The 25,936-nt window shown below is 36.5% G+C and overlaps 1 protein-coding gene across 1 annotated transcript in view; it reads right to left on the bottom strand.

Moving 5' to 3' along the window:
- The window catches only part of LOC131066924 (uncharacterized), a 38,122-nt gene extending 14,000 nt beyond the window's left edge, over positions 1–24,122 (bottom strand). Inside the window, exons 1-2 of the mRNA XM_058001822.2 lie at positions 22,852–24,122; positions 21,956–22,161 (exon numbers count right to left, since the gene is read on the bottom strand). Coding sequence (XP_057857805.2) covers positions 21,956–22,161; positions 22,852–23,653 — 1,008 coding nt within the window. The 5' untranslated portion in view covers positions 23,654–24,122. The remainder of the gene's footprint in view (positions 1–21,955; positions 22,162–22,851) is intronic.
- Positions 24,123–25,936: the final 1,814 nt, after the last annotated feature.

The raw sequence follows: 25,936 nt of genomic DNA, 5'->3' as shown, positions 1-25,936 counted from the left end.
CAGGAAACAATGCAGTTAATATGAAATAAAAATATAGTTATACTTAATGTTTGTTTCCAATCAACGGGACATTTGAAGAGGTGCATCTATTGGGGGAGGTTCTATTTAAAGGAGGCCAAGCAAGAAGAAAGGATCGCCAATTGGGAAAAATTAATATATATGTATTTATTACTTAATTGAGGAGTATAAACCATTACACTTACAGTTTGAGGACAAAACCGCTCATGCTTATACAATTAAGAACGAAACCCCTTAATTGCCATTGCTGAGTTAGGGATCAAAACCTCTGATTCAGGCAGATCTGAAAGCACTTTCAAAGTAGACATACAAGAGGAAATCATCACAATTTAAAGGATAATTATAGCAGAAAATCGTGATAAGATTTATTTTCAGAATTACATTATAAATTATTAATCTGAATATTATAATAAATTCATAAGCTAAAATGCCGGGATGCATTCTAATCTAAGAGATTTGAGGGTCTACAAAAGGAAGAGGACATGGATCCTATTCAAGAATTATTGTACAAGCTTGACAGGTACCAAAGTTTGTCAGAAGATTTCAAACCTACTGTTCCTCTTGATGAGTACTTACTTGGAGCCACTCAGGAACCATTATTCCAAAAAAAGAGATCTATATGAATACATAAGAAAAATGGCCAAGAAGGAGATCAAGGAGCAAGATCCAAGAGAATCATTAAGTACAGCAGAAGGGAACTTAAAATCAGAGTCATAACAAGTTGCTAAAACCAAAGAAGAAGAAGAGTCTCTAATGTGTGTCAAAGATGTGTCATTAATTGCAAATGACAAGTACCAAAGGTTTTCATAAGATTTCAAAGCTAGTGTTACCCATGACGAGTGCTTACTTGGCACCACTTGGGAACCATTATCCCAACAAAAGAGATCGATATGAATACATATGAAAAATGACCAAGGAGGAGATCAAGGAGCAAGATCTAAGAGAATCATTAATTACAGCAGAAGATAAGTTAAAATCAGAATCACAAAAAGTTGCTAAAACTAAAAAAGGAGAAGAGTCACTAATGTGTATCCAAGATGTGTAAATAATTGCAAATGATGTACAAGAAACATCCATCCAATTTACAGGTACAAAAATAATTGATCCATGTAAAAATGATTTGCAAGGTATGCAAACAACTGGACCAAACGATGATGATGTGCAAGATATTAGTTATGCTGTTGTGATGAATGATTTGTCTAAAGATTGACCACCATGATTAGTTATGTATTCAAGAAAAAGATGAGTTGGAAAATAAAGTGAAGGATGCAACGATATGATTAAGGAATTACAACAAAAGATGAATGAAGATAAATGCTCATGGGATGCTTGTGAGACAGATCTGCAAGAAGAAATTGTAAAGCTACAAAATAAGCTTGATTCTACATTTAATAAAAGAAAAGTGCTGAAATTGAAACCTAAGGAATTATGCACCAAAATAGAAATGATAAAAAAGAATCGATAGAATGCAATGAAGGGGCTAGGAAATTAAAAGAAAAGATAGTCAAGGATCATAGAATATGGGAGTCTAGTAGGATGGATTTAGAAGAAAAAATTATAAGACTACAAACTGAGCTTAAGGAATTACAACAAAAGATGAATGAAGATAAAGATGAGTGAAGGATGCAACGATATGATTAAGGAATTACAACAAAAGATGAATGAAGATAAATGCTCATGGGATGCTTGTGAGACAGATCTGCAAGAAGAAATTGTAAAGCTACAAAATAAGCTTGATTCTACATTTAATAAAAGAAAAGTGCTGAAATTGAAACCTAAGGAATTATGCACCAAAATAGAAATGATAAAAAAGAATCGATAGAATGCAATGAAGGGGCTAGGAAATTAAAAGAAAAGATAGTCAAGGATCATAGAATATGGGAGTCTAGTAGGATGGATTTAGAAGAAAAAATTATAAGACTACAAACTGAGCTTAATGAAACAAGAGTATTGAGCCAAAGAGATGAAGAAATAAGCACAACGCTAAGACAAGAAAAAAAAATTGATAGAGTGTAATGATGTAAAAAGGGATGAGAGAAAATGATTTTTTGTTCGATGTTTGTAAGGTGGAGTTGGAAGTAAGAATTGCAAGACTGCAAAATGTCTTCTTGTTTCTTCTCTCAGGATGAGAGAAAATTTGTCTTAAATTACGAACCTTGCCAGTTACCAACACTTGGTTTTGTTGTTGAGAGTTATTGGGAAATAACTGTGCATAAGCCCAAAGAACACTAGACAAAAAATTGTCTTCACACTTTAGATGACCGTATCAACCTTATGATATTAAAGGACTATATTGGCAGACTGGCAAGTACATTAACAAATCTTCAAGGATATCATTGTAGAACAAAGTTGGACATAACCAAGACAGTGAGAGAAATGTCACTTGGTGTAGAATTTCCAATTCCTAATTATATCAGAGTGTCGCAGCAGAAGCTAATTACATCACAAGGAGGATATAGGGATTACAAATCTCCAAAGTTGATCTGGAATCCTTATATTGGCAATAATTATTCAGTTCTAAAGATTACAAACCTCTAGACACAAATCCAAACCTGGGGACCAAAGAATTTACCTTCAACTAAAGGAGTGTTCAACATCAAGTCCTTAAGATATGATTGTTGAAATCAATGCAATTCAAGAGCCCAAAAGAATACATCTAACAAAATAATATTGAAATCAAACCAAGCAACCAACTACAATACAAAAACAAAAAGCAAAGTCGAATTACAAATAAAATGCTAATTAAAATTTAGTTTTTAAGGTGGAGCCAATAGAACTTTTAGGGTTAGGGCTAGTGGCCCACTTTCAAGGGAAGCTAGCGATTTTCCTCAAGATCTCAGGGGCATCCTAGCTTCCCTCAACGTCCTCATCAGGGGTGAAGCCCCAGAAATGACCCTTCTAAGGGAAAAGAATTTACCTTCAACTAAAGGAATAGTCAATGTCAAGATCTTAAGATATGATTGTTGAAAGCAATAAAGAATATTAGAATTAAACATAACTCATTGTTGTCAATCTAGTAAAAACTCAATTAGAAGCCTCAAACAAGTCCAATACTAGTTTGAACTTGATTAGTGAAGCCAGGTTTTTAACTATGTTCCTTTTCTCATGAGCAACTTAAGATATATTGCACATGTAAAATCCAGATAAGGAGATATGATGGCCAATAACGGTAAAATAATCCACACGAATGAGATGGTAACAGGAGATAACAATAACTGAGAAGGGGGTAAAAGAGGCAAGGTGGGATGGGGGCACTGAACTTGGAATTCTTGATCTGGTTGGAAGAAGAAAAATATTCAAGCTTCTCCAAGTTCCCTTTTTGGTTTGAATGTGTCACAGTTAGCTACGTTAAATTTCTGTCATCAAATGTTGTTTTGATTTTTCGAGTGAAGATCAGCTGAGAGTGAACAGCATTTGGTTTCTTGTGGGTTTGACTTTGCAGAGGGTGTGAATATTGAGTTAGTGGGCTTGGTGGGCTTGGGGGAAGCCCCTTGGAAATCCTGAATGGTGAATAACTCAAATGGGATGCATAATCTCAATAACTTGTGGACACAGAGATAACAAATGTAACATTTCACTAACCAAAGTTTGTGGCTGCATGGCTTCAACGCCAATGCTATAATGAACAATAACATGATTAATGCAGAAAAAGCCAAAAGGAGAAGTTTAGAAGCATAAAGGAAATTTGAAGAGAAAGAAAATGATGTTATTTAAGATAGCAAAAACCATACATACCTCACTCTACTAAATTTCTGTATTTCTGCCCATCCAAAAAATGACCTTCTGGAATACCACTCAATTTCAAAAGAACTTGAAATTAAAAGGGGACAATATTCAAGTGGAGGAGCATGGATGGGAATGCAAACCTGCTGAAGCCCTTGGAAATTGTGAATAATGAATAATTCAAATTGGATGGAGAAACTGAATAACTTGTGGATGCAGAGGAATAACAAATGTAACATTTCACTAACCAGAGTTTGTGGCTGCATGGCTTCAACACCATGCTATAGTCAACGATAATATTATTAATGCAGAAAAAAGGGAAGGTTAGAAGCATAAAGGAAATTTGAAGAGAAAGAAAATGATGTTATTTAATATAGCAAAAACCATACATACCTCTACTAAATTTCTGTATTTCTGCCCATCCATAAAATGACCTTTTGGAATACCATTCAATTTCAAAAGAACTTGAAATTAAAAGGGGGCAATATTCATGGGAATGCAAACCTGTTAAAGCCCATAAGGGAAAATAGATTCAAAGTCAAACAAGGTAGGATGGACGCTGTTATATATCTCCCCTAATGAAAATACGACATTGTTTTGATCAATGGAGAATGCTTAAATTGTGGCTCAAAAAAGTTAGGGCTCTTTTGAACTGTTTGAATCATGAAGACTTACCTTCTCATAAATTCTGTGATAAATGGATTAATTTGGTTTAGTTACAAAAATTGAGGGTTTTTTTGTAACTTCTGAGAAATGTGCTTAAAACAGGATTTTTTTTTAATTTTTCAGAAATTTTGAAGTGGTAGGAAAGGTTTATAATAGAGGATTTTGGACTAAGCTAGGTTGCTGTTCAAAGCAACTCCATGAGATCCAAATATTAGGCAAACTGCTTAGGGCTGAAGAAGTGACAAACTCTTTGCCGCATGCGGATGCTAGATTGCTTATTATTTCATGGTCAATGAATCACTTTACTTATGCTCTGAAGATTGAAATCAATGTTCAGAAAATTTATTTGTGAGACTGTGAACATGGGTAGCATGAATTATTGCCTTTCTACAGCACAGCTAACTACTTGAATAAAAATTGCCCTAAACTAGGTAGTCAACCTATCCTAAAGGATGTTGATATGGTAAATGGTAAGGATATCCCTTATCCTAGGGAACCTTACCAAACTCATACAGTTACCCTGCTTCCTAAATTCATGAATTTAACTGAAGCTGGCCATTTGCCACATGTTAGAATTAAGCAAGCTTCCACTACATCATCCTCAAATGTTAATGTCTATAAGATAATGATTATGTTGTTTGACCTTTAAATAGCTCATCCATACTGAATCCCTAGAAAATGGTAAAATATACACCTCATGGTTTGCTTCTTGTTCTCATGCACTGGGGTGAATGAAGATGATGTGGTTTGCTTGATGTTCCCATGCACTGAGGGGAAGAAAGATGATGGGGTTTGCTTGTTGTTCCCATGCACTGAGGTGAAGAAAGAAGATGGGGTTTGCTTGGTGTTCCCATGCATTGAGGTGAAGAAAGATAATGGGGTTTGCTTGGTGCTCCCATGCACTGAGGTGAAGGAAGATGATGGGGGTTGCTTGCCATTCCCATGCACTTAGGTGAAGGAAGGTGATGGGATAAGGTAGTTGTTCCACTGTCTGTTGTGCACATGGGTAGCAGTGAGAGGACATAGGTAACAAACTAGAGCATGGTTTAGAAGAAGGTGTGAGCATCGAAAACATAGTTAAAAAGAGAAAACCCAAAGGATTCACAGAAAGCACAAACTGTCTCATCCCAATTATTGGGTTTCAGTCAGATTATTAAGGAAAATCCTTTGGAGGCCAGTGCAGACCCAGGCTGGATGGATGTTAGAAAGAGAAAACCCAATGAAACAGCAGGAAGCGCAGACTGACATCCCAAGTTCCCAACTATGGGTTTGAAACCCCTCACAAAAATTAATTGAAAGCTTTCATTTTGAATGTGAGGAAGTAGACATTGAGAACAGGAAGGTAATTGGCTGAATGTTCAGAAAGGATCCACAAAAGATATCAATTTATGTGTGTTACCAGAAAAAATCTGGATATAAACTAGAACAGTTATAAATGCAATTGGCATGATGCAATACAAGTATGTGCCAGCCATGATAGAGTTAGAGGGTGTTTAGTAATTCTTTTAAAAACGATTTGAAAAGAAAGAATTAAAGAAAGGGATGTTCTGCTTGTAATAAGGCCAACTGGATCACTGCTTTACTGAATTGAATAGTGAGAATTGACGAAAAGAGATGCTATGCTTATAATAAGGCTGACTGGATCATTACTTTATTAAATTGGACAAAGCAAATTGACGAAAAGGAATGCTTTTAAGGCTGACCGGATCATTGTTTTATTAAATTGAGCTGAGTGAATTGAAAAAAAGGGATCTTTTAAATAAGGTTTGAACAGAGAGAATTGAAGAAGGGGGATGCTCTGCTTGCAACAAGCCAACTGTATCATTTTGAATCATTGCTTTATTGAATTTTATTTCGACTATGTTTTGTATATGCTCTGAGGACTGTAATGAGAGATCCACTTTGTGGGATTTGCTTAGCTTCCAAAATGAAAAAGATTCTTACATCAATAAGGAGGAGAGCCAAAATAGTTTAAATGATATAAGAAAAATGTGAAGCCTTCACTTGGAAAACTAATCTATGGTGACTGACCCACAGTGGTAATGTATGAGAAAAATCAATGGTATTCAATTCGGTTGGTGTAATATCCAAGTGAGAGGTAGAAAATATAATCTAGGTAGGGTAAATTTCTGTTCAACAGAGGACGCTTTGAGATCCATCAAATGGATTACTGCAGCATTGTCAATATATTATCTTTACAGTCTCTCTCATGATCATTTGATTGAGCCCTTTTTTCCCTTGCCTCCTTACCTTTCCAAAGTAACTAAATTTTTAAGGGTCTGTATATGCCCAACACTTCTCACCTTAAGGATATTGTTTAAATATCATTAAATCTCGGCGGGATCTTACGAATGACTACTGGTTTGCAGTCTAAAACTTGGAACTAGCAAAGCTCTATTGAGAGCCTCCAAAGACTTTATGACTCTACAAAAGAGATATATCAATGAACAGAAAGGGATCTTTAAGAAGGATCAAGAAAGTTTGATTAAGATTGAAAAGAGATTACAGGCTCAACCGGAGAATATTTAACTTTTGGAATATATGATGAAAGTAAAGCATGATTTAAGAGCATGTCCGAACCATGGTTCAAGATGCCACCCTTAGGTCTAGGGTAACCTGGATTAGAGTAGGCAGCAAGTGGTTTAGATCTAAGTTACTGGAACCATTCTTCTTGTCAGTCCATCTAGGCTTCAAAAAAACCTCTATGAGTTTAATCCAAGACAAACTCAGGTTGAATCTAGACACATTTTTGGATGGCAACAACAAATCCAAACATTTTATTTTTTTATTTTTTTTACTTTGGATGAATATGGATGCATTTTCAAGGTGAATCTAGACACATTTTTGAAAAGAGATTACAGGCTCAACCTGAGAATATTTAACTTTTGGAATATATGATGAAAGTAAAGCATGATTTAAGAGCATGTCCGAACCATGGTTCAAGATGCCACCCTTAGGTCTAGGGTAACCTGGATTAGAGTAGGCAGCAAGTGGTTTAGATCTAAGTTACTGGAACCATTCTTCTTGTCAGTCCATCTAGGCTTCAAAAAAACCTCTATGGGTTTAATCCAGAGAAACGGGACTCGCCCGAACTCGCCCAGACTCGGCGAGTCCGAGTACGAGTCATGCTCGGCGAGTCCTAGGGACTCGGACTCGGACTCGTCCGAGTCTGGGGAGTAAACTCGCCAGACTCGCCGAGTTGGCGAGTTTGGCTCAAAATCGCCAGATTCGGCGAGTCCTGAGCCCCAGACTCGGCTACTGGTTGGGTCAATAAAATGACAAAAAAAAAACATTTTAAAAAGTTTTTTTTAAAAGTAATAAGTTTTTTTGGAAGGGCGAAATTTGACATTTTGGTCTCTCCGTCAGGATTATTTTATGGAATATAACATTTAAGTATAAGTGAAGACTTATACTTTAAGTTATATTCCATATATACTATCAGGATGTTTGAGAGTGGTTTCGGGCCTCCAGGAGTTATATTGCAAAATCTAGTTTTTGGAGGATTCTTCAGTTTTCCAGACTTAGTCAAATTTCAGGATCAGGATATTCCAGACTTAGCCAAATTTCAGGGCATTTGAAGATCAGGTTGACATTCCAGACTTTATCACTCACCAACTTGACCTAGCTTGGACCTTCAAGAATGATACTCACTCACCAAGCAAGACCCAATTAGCAACAAGAGCAAAACCAGGCCCTAAGGAAGACTCTCAAAGAAACCCTAATTCAGACTTGTAATAAGTTTTTTTGGCCTCGTGGGGCGCTGCCCCTCGACCTCGCCCTGTATCGCGACAGGGAGCGCGCAAGGGGCGCTGCCCCTTGACCCCACCTTGGGGGCGTTGCCCCCAAACCCCCGTCGAAAAATATGGGAGAAACTGCGTCGATAGAAGTAGAGAAAATTTAACCTCCGAGTCTGACACTGATTGGATCGACCAGGTAGATATAGAGGTTGAGACTGTAGCCATGGCAGAGGAGGAGCGGAGAGCACGAGCACAGACAGGAGATTCAGAGGCAAATAGTGACACGAATGTTCCTGATGTTGGTGAGCCTGGCATGGTGTCATGGGGAGCGGCTATGGCAGTCGAATCATCCAGGACCTACCTTAGACGCCTTCGCAGGGGGCCGGGGCCGGAGGGTGCAGGCTCCTCTGAGCCATAGACTTGTAGTTGTATTTACCTTTGGTATTTGTATGAAACATTTGATGATGATCATATGATGACATGGATTTTTTATTCCATGAGTTTTGTAATATTGTATACATTTGACAATATTTATATATCTATGTTTGTTATTTTCTTCAGCTACAATTTGCGTTTATGCTTATGTGATTGATGTATACTTGTGTATGTAATCAAATGAGCCGAATTTGATGATGTTATTGTGTCTTTAAGGTGTATTCAATAAAGGGTGTCTGAAACAAGTTTTAAATATTTAAAAATCTCTAAATTTCTTGAGTTTTTCACTATCCCGAGTCTAGCCGAGTCTGGAGCCGAGTTTGACGCCGAGTCCCGAGTCCGAGTCCGAGTCCGCCTTGCCGAGTCCAAGCCGAGTCCGAGTCCCGTTTCTTTGGTTTAATCCAAGACAAACTCAGGTTGAATCTAGACACATTTTTGGATGTCAACAACAAATCCAAACATTTTATTTTTTTATTTTTTTTACTTTGGATGAATACGGATGCATTTTCAAGGTGAATCTATTCACAAAAACATGATTTTTATTTGTTTTACTATTTTGTCCATCTAGACTCGTTACTTTAATATCAAAAATTGCATACCCTTGCAATTTTAACGTTGTGCTTTGGGCTTGTTTTAGTGTTCATAACCCTTGGCATGTTTTTAAGCTCATTTGACCCATGTCATAGCCTTTTCATACGAGCCAAATTGCATTTATGTTTTTGTCTTTCCTTAGTTCTTTTATGTCTTTTCTGTACTTACCTCATGTTTCCCTAGTGTTTTAATCTTTCATAAACCTATTGTTCTTCGATGCCAACATAATGCACACACATCTGCACAACGTGCAAGCATCCTCTAACACTTCTTCATACAGCAACCGCTTCTATGCACTTTTGCCACCTTTTCTTGAGCGGCCAAGATTTGTAAGTTTGTAACTGACTTAAGTCAAATCCCAACAGCCAATTTGAGTTCCAAGCCTCTTTATCTTCCCTCGAATCTCCATTTTTGAATCTATCTCTTAGAATCTCTTGCAATCTCTCAACCAATCTTTCAATCTTTGAAGCTCTCGCTTGCAACTCTTGGCTTTTTTGGAAGCTCTCATCTGATCCACCAGCATTATTATCAGCATACTAAGGCTTTCTTGAGCACTCTGCTAGCTAGCTTGTGTTTCCTTAGCATTCTTACACAGTTGAGGGCATCTTGCTTGAGATTTTTGTAGATTTTTATCTCTCTCCTTAGTTGAGGTGATTGTATTCTACCATTTTATATTTCCATTTGCATTTATGAATCCATTTGTTTGTTTTTGGCACTTGTTGGGTTTTCATTTCCAATTGATGTAATATACACACCAGCAGTATTATCAAAATACTGAAGGCTTTCTCGAGCACTCTACTATCTAGCTTGTCTTTCCTTGGCATTCTTGCACAGTTGAGGGCATCCTGCTTTGATGTTTTTGTAGATTTTTATCTCTCCTTTGTCTGAGGTGATTGTGTTCTAGCCTTCTTTATTTCCATTTTCCATTTGCATTTATGAATCCATTTGTATGTTTTTGGCACTTGTTGGGTTTTCATTTCCAATTGACATAATATATGCACTAGTCGATCCTTCCTTGTAGACCTAGGGGTAATACTCATAGCATTTCATTCGTTGCTCTAGTACTAGATACACTTAGGCTAAGAGCACACACATTTCTATTGCCTCTTTATCATTGGCTGCCCATGGAGATCAAAAGACCAAAATACGGTTGACCATTTGCAACAAGCTCCTAAGAAGCCCCAAACCTTTACTCCTCTTAGGTACCAATTTGTTGAAGATTACAATTGCATGAAGGTTTGGTTTCATTTCTCCCATCTCCTCTATCATTTTGTTTTCCTATTCATATAGCATTGTTTCAACATTGTCAAAATTTCTAGTATATTGTGGTGTATTGATATGTTGGTGTTGCATTCTCTATGTGTATAAAATCCAGATTTCCATATGGGATTTTATATTTTGCAATAGTTTCAGTTGCACATGACCTAGACTACAGCATGTGACTTGGACTATAACTCGTGACCTTGACTAAATGCCTCACATAGACATCCATTCATAGTGATTGTGTGATGGGTAGTGAGCTCCATTTTTTGGTGCCAAGATCTTATCTCCCATCTATCTACAATTCTAGACCGAATTTGTTAATTTTGTACTCCAACTTTTTGGAGATTAGTATTTTATAACATCACTCTCATCCTCTTTCATTTAGTTTAAGTAGGAAAGAGGAAATTCATCTAAATAAGGTTTTATTTAATATTCCTGAAACATCGGGACACGCCCCCCCCCCCCTTATTTTCCTTTCGTTTCGGGGGCACAAACGTCTCTAAGATGTGAGGACGGGGCAGGGACGTCTCCAAGACACGGGAGTGGGGCAAGGACATCCCCTCACCACCGAGACATTGGGGACTGCAAGGACAACGGGATTTCCTCAGTGTTAGTTTTAGAATCAGAAATGAAATAAGCAGAAATACATCGACACATAAAGCAATCAACACAGCAGAAAACCTGGGAAAACACTCCTACTCAAGGGAGAAAAACCCAGCAAAATATATCTCCATATATTGAATGAATAAGAGCAGAAATCTGCTTACAAGTTTGGCCTTACTCAAGGCTGAATTAATACAATGAATAATAGCATCACTCCTTGATGCTAAGTACAAATAAATATGCTTTCCCTTGAAGTCTGATCTGCTGCAAATGGAATGATAAACTTCTGTTGGAGGTAAGAATGAAGTGATTGAATTGATTATCAAATGAGATGAAATCACCTCTCACATATACAAGGATAGGCAACCTTTTCACTAGGTCGCCCCCCTTAGAGAATAAAAGATATAAATATTATTGTTTACAAGAAGGCCGACCTGCCTAAAACAAGGGGAAAATAGCTCCCGAAGCTATAAAACACTAACACTCCCTCTTAGCTAGGGAGGTATTTTCCAGATATCTATGTCATGGAGTCTCTCAACATGACGCCCATAATGGCTACACCCATTAACAAAAACACATCTCAATCTCAGAGATGTACAAGAGTCATCACGGAGTCTCTCAACGTGATGTCGTCATGGAGTCTCTCAACATGACATCCACAATGGTTACTCCCATGTGTGGAAGGAACACATGTACAAGTGTTCATCGCGGAGTTTCTCAACGTGATGTCGTCATGGAGTCTCTCAACATGACATCCACCATGGCTACTCCCATATGTGGATAGAACCACAAGTACAAGGGTACATCACGGAGTGTCTCAACGTGATGTCGTCATGGAGTCTCTCAACATGACGTCTCATCTCAATCTTAGAGATGAACAAGGGCTTGCACCTCATATTTCTCCATCTCAAAGAAATATACACTACAAGGGCTTTCACCTCATATTTCTCCATCTCAGGGAAATATACACTACAAGGGCTTTCACCTCATATTTCTCTGTCTCAGAGAAATATACACTACAAGGAATTTTCATGATAATGTGACTCCCTCTGAAGCTTCAAGTACTAGCATCTACCTCCTGACCTCCTCGTCCAAGGTTGCCTTTGTTGGTTTGTCAAACTTCCTCTGAATGTTAATTCCTCCTCTTTGGAGAAACTGATCACAATGACAATCTGAATAGGTTCTTCCTCTTTGAGAGATGTCTCCAATTATGTGCCACCAACTCAGCCCCATGGCAGCAAGTTGTGTCTCCATTCTTTAGCTTGCGTGACTTCCTCACAGGGATGCATCAAGCTCTTCCTCCCTTGAATGCAATCTCTCATCATCCTTATGCTCCTTGATCCGTCCTGGAAGCATCTTTAGAGAGATTACTAATAGTTCATAAAATCAACCTATCCCAAAGAGAAATACCAATGCTAGAAGCATACATGATTCACTATTCCGAATAACTACATAAAAGATTCATGAACATTATATGAGGGTATGAAATACTTATCTCTTTATTGTCTAATCTTCCTCTCAATCCACCAATTTTTCTTTCCTGATCTTTGCACCTAAAGATTCAGATTTGCTCCAAATGCGCCCAGAATAGGAACAGCAAACTTCCGTTGAGACGGTGAATGTACCAACAACAAAATTCCATAAGATATGAATAGAAGCACCAAGAACCACTGTTGAGCAAGTAACTAGAGAAGCACACCAATCGGCCACTTACGATGTCACCAAGGCCAAGACACCAAGTGCTTCAAATCACCTCTAAACACCATGCAACATATGCCAAATACAATGACCACTATCAAAATATATCGGGCCAATCTCAAACCGATAGAATAACCAGTACAAACAAGGGAGGAGGAGCCAAAAGAGAGCTTGATCGATTCCCAATGCCACGAAAACTCCAATCTCAAGCACAAATTAATGTGACTTAATGGATGTATATGCTGCTGCCAATAAATGAATAAAGTGTTGATTCAAACAATCTGCCACTAATAACGGTTGAAGGCTCGACCTTACAAACCGCCTGAATCGGATCACCCAACGTGCAACAAACATGAAATATATGTTATGCAACTATCGATGAAGTGAAATTTGGGCCTCGAATGAACAAATTCGCGAGCCAAGGATTGCCAGGACCGATGGAGCAATGAATACCCTCAGATATCAACACTCGCCAAGCATAAGCAATAGTGGCCAGTCGATCAAATACACAAGAACATGGAGCTAAGATGTCATTGAGGACAATGTCATCAAAGAAATTGAATTACATCTAGAGCCACGATCCAACTCATATGGCACACGTCCTGAACAAATGAAGCACCAATGTGGATCCTCCAAAATATGTCGCACTCCTTCACAAGGCTCGACAAAAACAATGAGGGGTCGATATAGCAAATAAGGTGCTCCGATCGAACTCCAAGCAAGACACGACTTCTACAAAAATTGTCTATAGAAATAATGTTGTAACCTCAAATGCCAAGCAAATAGTCACCACTGTGAATGAGATCGATCAATGACTCCTTGCATGGGATGAGTAGATGATGCACCAGCCACAGGTATAGTCTGATCGCCAACTCAAGTAAGCTTGGGCACAAGGCAAGAATACACTCCAGTTTGCAAACCTCTAGCAAGCAAACTGATAGATAGTTGATTCAAAGCGAAAAATAAAAGTGCCTCCAAAAGAGCCACCTTGTATGCCCACCAACAAATTTGTCACATGGCCTTGCAGAGGTCAAAACAATGAAATCACAGATCACAAATATGGAAGTGATCATGGAAATACCGATCCTATCAGATTTGACAACCTGTAAGATTCAATGCTGCCAAGGATACAGCCCACAGCACCAACTGAAGCCACCATGGACTATCAAAATAGTTAATCAGGAAAACAAACGCTTGTCTTAGCAATTGCACTGTGCAACAACAAATGAGATTACCCGATCACGAAGGAACCACAGGCTAGGCAATCAAATATAGGGCCTCCAATAATGTTGATCGCTTGCAATCAGAATAGATGCACCTGAAATATAAGTCTGTGGAGGATCTACTACTCTCACTACAAAAAGATGATGACTTGGACAATAATCCGAAGTTCTATTCGCTAGATACAGTCCTGCCAACATGTTCAACTTTCGCTTCCTTCTGAGGTCCTAATTCCATTCCAAATGGTGTCGCCAGTACTCAGTATCCGTAGGTGGAGAAAGGCTCTAATTGGTGAGTGGCGAGAGACAAAGGCTACGCAGCCACGAGCATATCGAGAGTCACTCCAAATGATAGTCGCTATACTCAGATCCGTGTGTCCTTAGTGATTCTTGATGATGTATAGTGTCCACAGCCCTAGGAGTCGATTGTGTAATTTGTCAATGGATCTTACAAGCTCACGCGATGTTGTATGATAAGATAAGAGCTTTGCAGTAGACGCGAATGTTTAGGTGCTCGATCTTTTCCACTCATCCGCCTCCAATATAGACGTCTCCTCTTGAGTGCCACGCCAGTAGACTACATAAGATTCAATGCCTAAAATGAACTTCATAGAGAATCTGCTTAATTAAATCTGATCGGATCTCTTGAACCCGCTCTGATACCATGTTAGTTTTAGGATCAGAAATGAAATAAGCAGAAATACAACAACACATAGAGCAATGAACACAACAGATACCCTGGTAAAACCCTTCTACTCAAGGGAGAAAAACCCAGCAAAATATATCTCCATATATTGAATGAATAAGAGCAAAAATCTGCTTATACGTCTGGCCTTACTCAAGGCTGAATTAATACAATGAATAATAGCATCACTCCTTGATGCTAAGTACAAATAAATATGCTTCCCCTTGAAGTTTGATCTGCTGCAAATCGAATGGTAAACTTCTGCTGGAGGTAAGAATGAAGGATTGAATTGATTATCACATGAGATGAAATCAACTCACATATATACAAGGATAGAGGTCGGCCCCCCTTAGAGAATAAAAGATATAAAATATTATTGTTTACAAGAAGGCTGACCTGCCTTAAACAAGGGGAAAATAGCTCCTGAAGCTATAAAACACCAACACTCAAGACTCCCAAGAGTCCCCTAACTGTCCCAAGGACGCCTAGGAGTCTTCCATCACTTAAGCCTAAAATGGTGAAACTTTTGTGAAAATGGCATTCATAATGAAGGTTTGTGAGGTTTTGGAGGCCTTATTTGTGCCCCTCTACTCCATTGTGGGCTCTACCCTGCCCCTTGACCCTGCTAAGGGCTCTACCCTCAAACCCCCACAAGGAGTGCTACCCCTTGATCCCAGTAGGGGCTCTACCTTCAAACGCCCACAAGGGGCACTACCCCTTGACCCAAAACCTCCACCCACCATTCTTATTGTTTATGCAATCATTTCCATGTTTTTTAAGTTTATTAGTTTAAAACTTTAAACTTCACTTATTATGCCAAATTTTTGTTTGCAATTCTTATACTTATTCTTGCTTTGCTCCAAAAGTTCCAAAACTTTGTCCACCATTGTTAATATTCAAATTTCAAAATTTGGCCCACCATTGTTAGTATTCAAATTTTAAAACTTTGCCCACCATTGTTAATGTTCAAATTTCAATGCAATCATTTTCATGTTTTTAATGTTTATTAGTGTAAACTTTACATAGTGTGGCAAAGTCTCATTTACAATTCTTAACTTATTCCTTACAACAACTTTTAGTGGTCTCCTCAGACTATTATTGAAGTTAGACTAAGTTACTTGTTTGGGTTCGGATTCAAGTACGGATTCGCGGATTCAGCAAAAAAAAGAAAACTTGGGTACAGGTACGGGTTCGTCCGTATATATATATATATATATATATATATATATATATATATATATATATATATATATATATCAGATATAAAATGTGACTGCTGCAATGATATATTACAGCAGTTATAAACATATCAGATATTAGTATATTACAAAGAATAATATAATACAACATCATTCAACCACGAAAAAAGGATCCTAAGTTGGAGCACAACAGAGATGAATAAGAATAGAATTAGGACAGAAGGATGAACACAATAAGGACATAAATAAAAGCAGATCTGCAGTAGTCTAAAACAGCTTGGTGTGATAGAACAAGAGAATATATGAGCAGCCTTATGTAGAGGATAAGAACAGAATTCAGAGCAAACCAATGAAGCATATTGGAAAGGATCAAAGAGACATGGGTTTACATGTTAAAAATATATTAAAAAAAGTGTTTTTTTAATTGGTTTTTGTGTTTTTATGACCCGTGGGCCCCGTTTTAGGGAACCCATGGGCTTGGGTTCTCTTGGGTCCGCCCGGGATCTCCTTGGGTTCCACCCGGGTCCTACCCAAGTGGATGGGTTCTCTGTGGGTCCTGCCAGAGAACCCATCCACCTGGGCAGGACCCAAGGAGAACCCGGGGAGGACCAAGACCGGGCAAGACCAGGACCCAGACCCAGCTTGAAATGCCAAGAACCGGTATCTTAGAAGTTAGACAATGGCTTTTGTTTTAGCAGGAAACGTCACAAATGTCCTCTTTTCTTTAACAAAATGTTATTATTAAATAACCTTCATATGAGTAATAAGAGTATTAAAGTATGGATATGTTTTTTATTTATTTATTACAAAAAGTATTTTTATAATCTAAATATAAACACTTTAAATACATATATAAAATAATTAAATATACGTTTTTGTATAGACAAACCTAACCTCAAAAAAATTAACTAAGCCGAAAAACCGAAAACCGATACCAAGATCAATAACTTAGGTCTAGATTCTTTATCAAAATCTAAAAGGCCATACATAGCAAGGAAAAAAATACGTGGAGTGGAATATTTCATCTGATCCTTAAGAAGTTAATCAAGTATTTTCCAGTTTTAAACTTTTATTTAAAAAATGATTTCCAAAAGGTGACTTCTCCAAGCATAGACTTGGAAATAGAGACATTTGTGCTTAAGTGATTGCAAAGAATCTTTCCAAAAATGAAGTAAATAAGCTAGAAGGAGGTATCAATTTAGATGAGATAATGCATGCCACTAGGTCTTTCAAAAATGAAAAATCCCCAAGTAATCATAGTACTATGCAAAGAAGCATTTTAATCGTTTGGGGAATTAATTGGCAAACCAAAAGTATAAGATTTTTTGAAAAAATCAGAAAAAAATTGGGAAAAAATCGGATTTACAAAAAACATAAAAAATTGAAAAAATAACTACTTTTTTATATATTTAAGGCATTTTCATGGCATAGAGATATTGTAAGCAAATAAAATAGAGACATCATAAGCATAAGGCAACATTAAAGTAACATTAGGTTTTGTAATATTTATGAAGACATCATGGAACAAAATTTCAAGGTTTTGTAATGTTTATGAAGACATCATGGAACAAAATTTCAGGGTTTTGTAACGTTTATGAAGACATGATGCAACAAAATTTCAGGGTTTTGTAATGTTTATGAAGACATCATGGAACAAAGTTTTAAGGTTTTGTAATATTTATGAAGACATTATGTTTTTTATGCAAATGTTCTTGTAAAAAATATTATTATTAAATAATATATATTTATTTTTATTTAAAGTAAAAACAATATATTATACTATTTTCTTTTATAAAAAAATTAATTGAATCTATTGTAGCTCAAAATAAATATTAAATACTGTTTTCGGTAAAAAAAAACAAGAAATGGGTTTATTTTTTATGCAATTTTATGAAAATAATAAAAAACATTAAATAAATTTAAAAAATATATAAATTTTTAATTAATATTAATAAAATCGTTTATTTTTTCATACACAAGTTTTATTAAAAAAACTAATTTGTAATAAAACAACAGGTTTTGTTTTTTTGTCATTCTATGAAAAATAATAATAAAAAACATTAAATAAATTTAAAAATATATAAATTTTTAATTAATATTAATAAAATCATTTATATTTTTCATACACAGGTTTTATTAAAAAAAACTAATTTTTAAATCAAAGCGGGCTATTTTTTATGCTATTCTATAAAGATAATAATAAAACCATTTAATAAATTAAAAAGTATATAAATCTTTAATTAATATTAATAAAATCATATATATTTTTTATACACAATTTTTATTTAAAAAATAATTTTTAAATAAAAGAAATTTTGATAAACAGAAAAATAAATTTAATACGAACTTTTATATAAAACTTTTGAAACAAAAAATGGCTATTGAAAATCCTTGTCATTCTCATCGTCTTCTTCGACAATGGCGCACGACCTAGATTTCTTGCAGACTCTTGTCATTCAAATCGACAAATTTCTGCCTTCCAAACCCTTCTTCCTTCTCCATGTCGTCGTTGATGACCACAAGGTGTTGCACGACACATTTACAAAAAAAAAATCATGTGCTTTTCGTGTTCCACAGGAATTTAGAGTTTCTGTGGTTTTTTTTAACCCGTGCACACGTTTTCGAGCAATTAATCATTCGATTTTTCTGCGATTATATGTGATAAAAGTCGTTGAAAAGTTTGACCGATTTTAATGTGATTTCTAGGGGAAAAAATCCTCAGCACTGGCAATTAACGACTAATCGTGACTGATCGCCATTTTTTGCAAAATTTTGCTTCTTTGGTACTATGTAGAGTTTTTATACCAAAATATTGACTAGTGTGCTCGTTACCTCTTAGAAGTTTATGATGATACCATTCAATTTAAAACCTGCTAAAGAATCATATGATAAAGGAGGCCACTTCCCAAGCTTTTGTTATAACCCAAACAATAAAGGTGACCTTAATGACTCATGTAAAACTCAGGCACTAAGGTTTGCCAAGATTTGTTGATCTTCCTATATGGAGCCAATGAAGTCTTGCAACAAATGATTGCTTGTGTTTTAGAAGCTTCTTGTTTGTTCAAATCAAGAATAAATATAAAAATTGTATTTTATTAATAATGAAACTAAAACCATCACGCATCTCTTTTCAAATTGTATGTACTTGCAAAATATGATTAGAGAAGAAAATTTTAACAAGGTGATCATTTATGCTCAAAAAAAAGTTGCATGGGATTTCATATGGACAAGGGTTATAATGGGATTTCATATGGTTCATATGGACAAGGGCCAAAGGTTATTGGGTTCATATGGACAAGGGTTATGGTTCATATGGTTCATATGGACAAGGGTTATTGGGTTTATTTAACTCAAAAAAACTGTTGTTGGTTATTGTCCACAAAAATGCCATTGATCCTTTCAAAAAAAGAAACTGCTGCATCTCTTCACAACAAAAGAAGGAATCCTACTGACATCTTAAGTGTAAGTCACAGTTTTGAATGTTCTCATAAGTTGCATAGTCCCTATTAGTAGCTTCCAAAGGCCCTCTAGTGATGCCAAGCGTCTCCTTGAACAATCCCCAACGCCTTAATTAATTTCATCCTTCGATCATAACGAGCTCTAGAGCCCCTTCTTTTTAACATTTGTCATCCCTAGAGTCCTAAAGTCTGCAAAACCTAATCTAGTTAACCAAATTACTTTTCTAGGTGTCAACAACATACAACCCCCAAAGATTGGATTATTTTTTGAGAGATGTGAAGGAATTTCAATCATCAGAAGCCTCAAAGCCCCTATTCTTTGCCACCTATTTCTGGACTTGTTTTCTCTAGCATGCATCCTTTGGAGTTTCCTAAATCTCAACGCATGTGATGATGATGCATCACTAATTCCCTGAATATTGACTTAAAGCCATTCCTATGATGCCCAAGAAGCAGATAAGAGGATGCTATACGTTGCCCGCCAAACTTCATCAAGTTGTTTCTAAAGCCTACACGTTTATCACCAAATGAAGCCAGAACTGTAACAGTCTGATTTAAAACTTGTTTCAACCCAATTGAGGATAATTTTGCATCTTCTTTCTTTTCAAAGATTCGATGATATCTGAAAACCTATCTTCCGCTCCAAAGAACCCACAGATCCAATATTTAATGCAATCCAATTTAGTTCCATTTTCAGATTCGTACATTTTCCAATTTGCATCTGATGACTTTGTGTTAACCCTGTGTTGAATGTAAACTGATGCCTTAGTCAAATTGGAGATTGCCAGGTAATCTATTGCCCACCACCATGTGTCCCTGCAAGCCCAGCACCTAGGACCACTGATTAATTTATTTTTTTGAGAATCATCATTTATACTCTGCAAACCCAGATATTGTGAAGATTGTCTCATGAGCTGTAAAATGAGAACCTGACTGAACCTAACCTTGAACTGTAACGTGATAAATGATACTTAAGCCAGATTTCAAAGTGTAAAGTCGCGATGCAAAACCAAAACAAGAAATAATGGAGACACTAAAACAAAACAGTCGGTCTAAATGAAAACAAATCAAACAAAAAGTAATCAATGCAACATGCATAAGTGGTTTTCCTTCTATAAGATTACTTTGTGTGATCTACACATGATTATAGCAGTTGCTTTGTGAATGTGCACTATTGGTTGTTTTCCCTTTGTAGCTAACATCATCTGAGGTGAAAGCTGAGTCAAAACTGGTTTCTCTCAGGCAGTTCTTCTCAATGCTTAGTGGAAACCCTTGGTAACTAGAGTGAAAACCAAACATACAGGCTATTTTCTAAACCCTTTCTCTTCCTCCCCTTCATCATTTGATCCTTTTTTAAAACTGGTTAGTTTAGGGGTAGACTAAAAATAAATTTAGATACATTGAGCTGAATTTGATATCTGTTGAAAGATTTGCTTATCAGACATTTGAAAATTGAATATCTTATGTTTTCTGTTAAGCCTTGAAATAGAATCTGTGGATCAGAATTAGTAAGTTAGAACTCTGTATACAAAGATTTGAGCATCAATGGGCTCTCTGTCTGCAGACATATAGCTCTCCCTGGTAAAGTTATAATAGACAGCCTTGAACAGGTAACTGAAGCCTTGTGGAACTTGTTCCTTTTGAAAGAAATGTGTAATCTACATACTTAATGTCATTGTATACAAAAGGCACATCAAGAATTACAAAAATTAAACAATATAAGATATGTGGAAAGAGATCCCCTAGCAAAATTCTAAAAATAGGTCTTCATATGCCAATCAAAAGTTTTCCAAAAAAAAGGATTTCGTACATTTAATTGGAATCTAGCTTGGCCATGACCTAGAAAACAGCATTTACCTTTATTCATTAAACATGTGAGCGTTATTGGCAGACAGTGTTCCCCTCAACTCGTCAATTTCTTTTAGCCAATCAGTAATTTCCTTATGCAGATCCTCAGATACAGTTTTTGCAGAATTCTTATGAAACTGAAAGATTGCTTTCAGCATAAAAGCACTGCATTTTGATAGCTCAATGACCGATCAAAAATACGAGTACCCATCAACATACTGGCATAACTCTTGTAAAAGCCTGCTTTTTCAAGTGACTTGTTCTTCATAAAAACATATGAAGTTGCTTGTCACAAGGAGGAATGGCGGTAAATGCGAGAGTTTCTTTATTTATATGACTCGTAGATATCCATAACATCAAGATGTGTGATAACTGACAACCAAATTATTGGCAACAAATACAAAGCTAAGGCTTTCAAATAACGTAGCAGGCCACAATACAATAAAAGAACACGTTATACTTGCAATATTGTACACTGAAAATAATAATAAGGCTCTGCTACAAGCATGAAATTCAACAAAATGTTGGATTTATCAACTATTTCTCTATCCAAATTAAACTGAACCGCAAAAAAATCAAAATCAGAAACTTTCCAATTTACTTTCCAACTTTGTCCCTAATTATATTGATAAAAGAACACATAGCATATATAGAGACAATGGATAAATTTCAAATTGCAAATTTTTTAGAGGTCATTGCAAAGCAACTAAGGGAATTGCAAACACTGAAACCTTAAGAGTATGCCTGTTGTAGTGTATAAACAAGTGTTTATTTAAATTCATTGTATAAATTAAATACAACTTAACCACACCTCTGGTTTATAGTAAACAGTTGGAGCTTCAGTATGATAAATGTTCCCTTCTGCAGAACTGTCTTGTGCTAAAGCCTGAGTAACATATTGACCAGCAGTTGTGGCTGCAGCGGCTGCTGTTTGCTGACTGATAGTTTGAAACTCCGGGATCATGGTGAAGTACTCAGAAGATATTATCCTGTTCAACTTCTCCCTCAGATCAGAGTCTTTAAAACACGGTTAAGATTGAAAACAACAAAAGATGAAAGAAAACATGTTTATGTATTTCGCAATTCAGATCAATGGTTTTGGGCAAGACAGGCAAATGCTGTATTGCTGAGACTACAAGAGAAGAACGTAGTGTAATTCAAATGATCCTGGCCAAAAAGACCCTATCTTTGACAGATAGAAAGCGCTGTTAAAATAAAATATGAAGGCCCAACGGGAATTGCAAAACTAACTCAATCACGCAACTGTAGTGATTTTAAGTAGTTCAAGGGCTTCAATCACGCAACTGTAGTGATTTTAAGTAGTTCAAGGGCTTCATGTGTAATGACAATGGGATTAACATAGGAGTGAAACACCTGTAGTGGAAATAAGAGTCTGTGAGGCAGACAGGTGAGTATGACCTGAATTTGATGGGTGACGTTAGAACGTGAACCAGGGACAGAAATTTAACCCAAACTTAACCCACACAAGAATGCAAGCCAAGCTTACCCAGAATTGCAGACAGGACTTATAGACGCACTCAAGAGCTACTGAAAACGAAATGGTTTCTAGATACACAAAAAATGCAAACTTGCCATATTAAGCGACCTGGGATTTGACGAATAGGAAAATGTAACGATGCATTGTCAAGAAAAAGTTGAGACTTTCTTAAATTAAAAAACCATTGCCATTGATCTGAGCAAGGATACATGATACTGAAACATCTGGATGGATAGTCTGTTCAGAGTTGAGCTGCCATTGTTGGGCATGGTACAGGCAATTCTCGAGAGCAGTTTTATGAGAAAGAGTTGCATTTTGTGGGCGCGAAATCATTAAAGACCCCAAAAGAGAAAGATGGTCCAGATCTTCTTCCCGCAGAGGCTTATTGGTATCATCTGTGACAAAATCATATGAGAGACAGGAGCTACGCTCGTGCATTTTCGACCACATAATCGACGGCGAATCATTCTGTTCAACCACATTGAACAAGCGCCCAAGATACAATATCTTCAACACTTCTGCAATGGCATCCTCCGCTGCGCCATCTCTTACATCCCGACAGCTTGCTTCCTTTGCTTCCCTGACTTCAACCTCCCTGCTCTCCTGGCTATCAAGGGTTCGGGTTCGCTTCTCATCCACGCCCCCCTCCTTGTCTTCCTCTTCAGCAGCTACCTTAGAGCCATTCTCGTTCTCATTGTCCTCTGATGACAGAGGCTCTTTCTCCCTCTCACCAAGCTCTTCCTTGACAGCAAGAGAAAGAGGCTGCCTGAGTTTTTCATACTCCTCGATCAGTAGAGCAACACTAACCTTGGCCTTGAGCACATCCTCCTGCTCTTTGTTGATAGCTTTGCCTTGATTTCGGCTCTCTTCAATCTGCAATATACGGTTATATTTCTTCTTCAGAGCCCTCAGCCGCTTGTTCAACATGCCCATAACAGGCCCATCCTTAACAAGGCCTGACAGAGAAGAATTCACAGAGCCCTCAGGAGCTGCTGCCTCTGCGCCGGCCATTCTGCAATCTAGTTAATCTGATGAAATATCGAAAACAAAACAGTCCAAACAATATCTCAACAATAAAACCCTAACTTAGTCCACTTATACTTTCATATGTTCCCTACAAAACCCAGTTTGCCTCCAAGGGTTTTAAGCTCAATCCCTCCACTACCCAACTCCTGTAAACCTCTACTCCCTATCAAAATTTCCACCACAGACACTCAAACTAGATCAAGACACTCTTCACAATCATTAATGGGCTCCCATGGTGTCTGAATATTGAATTTTTCTCCTTTTTCTCTCTTCTACTACGGCTAAAATCTCTCCCTGCCTGCTCTGTCCACTAATCCTCCTCCTCTTTTAATACCTGATTCCTTGCCTTGTTCACAAGTAAATGACAGTAACTTCTGCCGTATAACTTTAGCCCAATTTAAATCCACTCCCTGGCCTACCCAATCAGCAGCTTTTCAATAATTTTACCCCAAATTCCCTGTGATTGGTGAGTAGCATTTTGGCTTTATTATGGCTTCTTTTAAATATTGATATTGGCATAATAATAATCCTTAATTGTCCCTGTTTTATAGCACAAATACATGTCAAGCTTTAACTTTTTCTAATATTGTTTATTAAATATATAAAGACTTTATATTGAATAGTGGAAGGTGAAATTTTGCATTCATAGGACTTTCTCATTATTTGGGACTTCTTTGACTCTTTGTTTTTAATGCAATAAATTGGTGTTTTTTGGAAAAAAAAAAATTGGAAAGAGTTGACAATTAAAATCAATATTATTAGAATTGTTTTAGTGGTATCAACCTACTTTTCATATATTATTTGAGTTTTTTATTTTTTAGTTTTATAATATGTGTTGTTGTTTTTTGGTGTGTCTCTTGGATTTATGATTTTATGGGTCAAGTCAAGGCAAGCCATTAAGTGGTCAATAGATTTAACTATACGATCGATGTGGATGGGATTAATGTGGAAGATTTGTTGGATTTTGTTGACGAGGTTTAAGTCCTAATGATTGTCACCTTCATTTTTTCTCTATGAAATCTAAAAGAGGTTGATTTTTTATGACTTTGTCATACTCATTAAGAGCAATTATTTTGTTTATTTTCAATGTAAGAATTAAGTTAGAAGCGAAATTTATCACAATCTAGTATGCATTTATTGTGTTCATGGCATTCCATGTAAGGCCCAACTATTTTGTAACCCTAGTAGCATGCCATATGCTACATGATTTTGATCATTATAATTGTCTATAAAGCTTTGCTTGTAGTCTTCAAACTTTCAATTCATGGATTTTGTCTTGATTATCTTGTAATGTTAGAGTAAAAATGTGTGGTTATTTGATTTATTAAGTAATAAAATTAGTTTTCTTTAGGAATATTAAAATTGAATGTAAATATATAGATTTAACACTTTGAGGAGTTGGGGTTGACCTCGCAGTGTGATGGTGAAGTTGTGGCAATGTTAATGTTGCCGGAAAGATTCAAACCTTATAGAGGAAGGAGAGAGGAGGAGGAGGAAGAAGAGGAGAGTGAGGATGTGAAGGTGGATGACGTGTAAGAGGAAGGAGGAGGATGTGAAGGAAGGACGTTTAAGAGGTATACGTATAAGAGGAGTTGAAGAAAGATGTGAAGGAGAAGGAGCGTGTGTAAGAGGAGGTGGAGGACACGTGTTAATGTCGAGGATGTGGTCCCACATTTGTGGCCTCACCTAGAGCAAGGGCCAAGCTAAAAATCCTTTCTCTTCGCCAATAAAATAAAATAAAAAAATAATTTGAGGAGTTATTTTAAATACAATATACATGGTAGAGATACATGTTATCATTGCCTTCTAATAATTGTGGATTGTGTAAATGTGGTTATCCCCTTTATAAGTGGATTTTTTATGATCATAACCTAATGAATTTTTTAGATTACCTTGGTATTTAAGTTGGTGTTGTTTTCATATTCTAGATGATCTTGGCCTTTAAGCTAATGTTGTTTTCATTGTTCATATGATGATTTAAAATATATTATCATATTACTATAATCCACATAATTGTTATTTCGCTTTAAGTGTTTATGCAATGATTCAATTAGCTCAATTGTCACTAAGTAATAATGCTTACTCTAGTACAAAAAGGAACCTTGATATTGGTTATATCATGGATGTTGTTAGCAAGAAATTTGGGGAACACATACAAAAGTTCTTAGCCCCAAGTACTTTATTAGTGTAGTAGTTTATATCCTCAACTCATTCATACAAAGAGAATGTGAATTAGATCCAAATAAAAGACTAACTATTCAACGCAAC

The sequence above is a fragment of the Cryptomeria japonica genome, chromosome 9 (assembly GCF_030272615.1).
Source record: "Cryptomeria japonica chromosome 9, Sugi_1.0, whole genome shotgun sequence".
NCBI classification, from domain to species: domain Eukaryota; kingdom Viridiplantae; phylum Streptophyta; class Pinopsida; order Cupressales; family Cupressaceae; genus Cryptomeria; species Cryptomeria japonica.
This window is presented reverse-complemented; position numbering and strand designations above follow the sequence as displayed.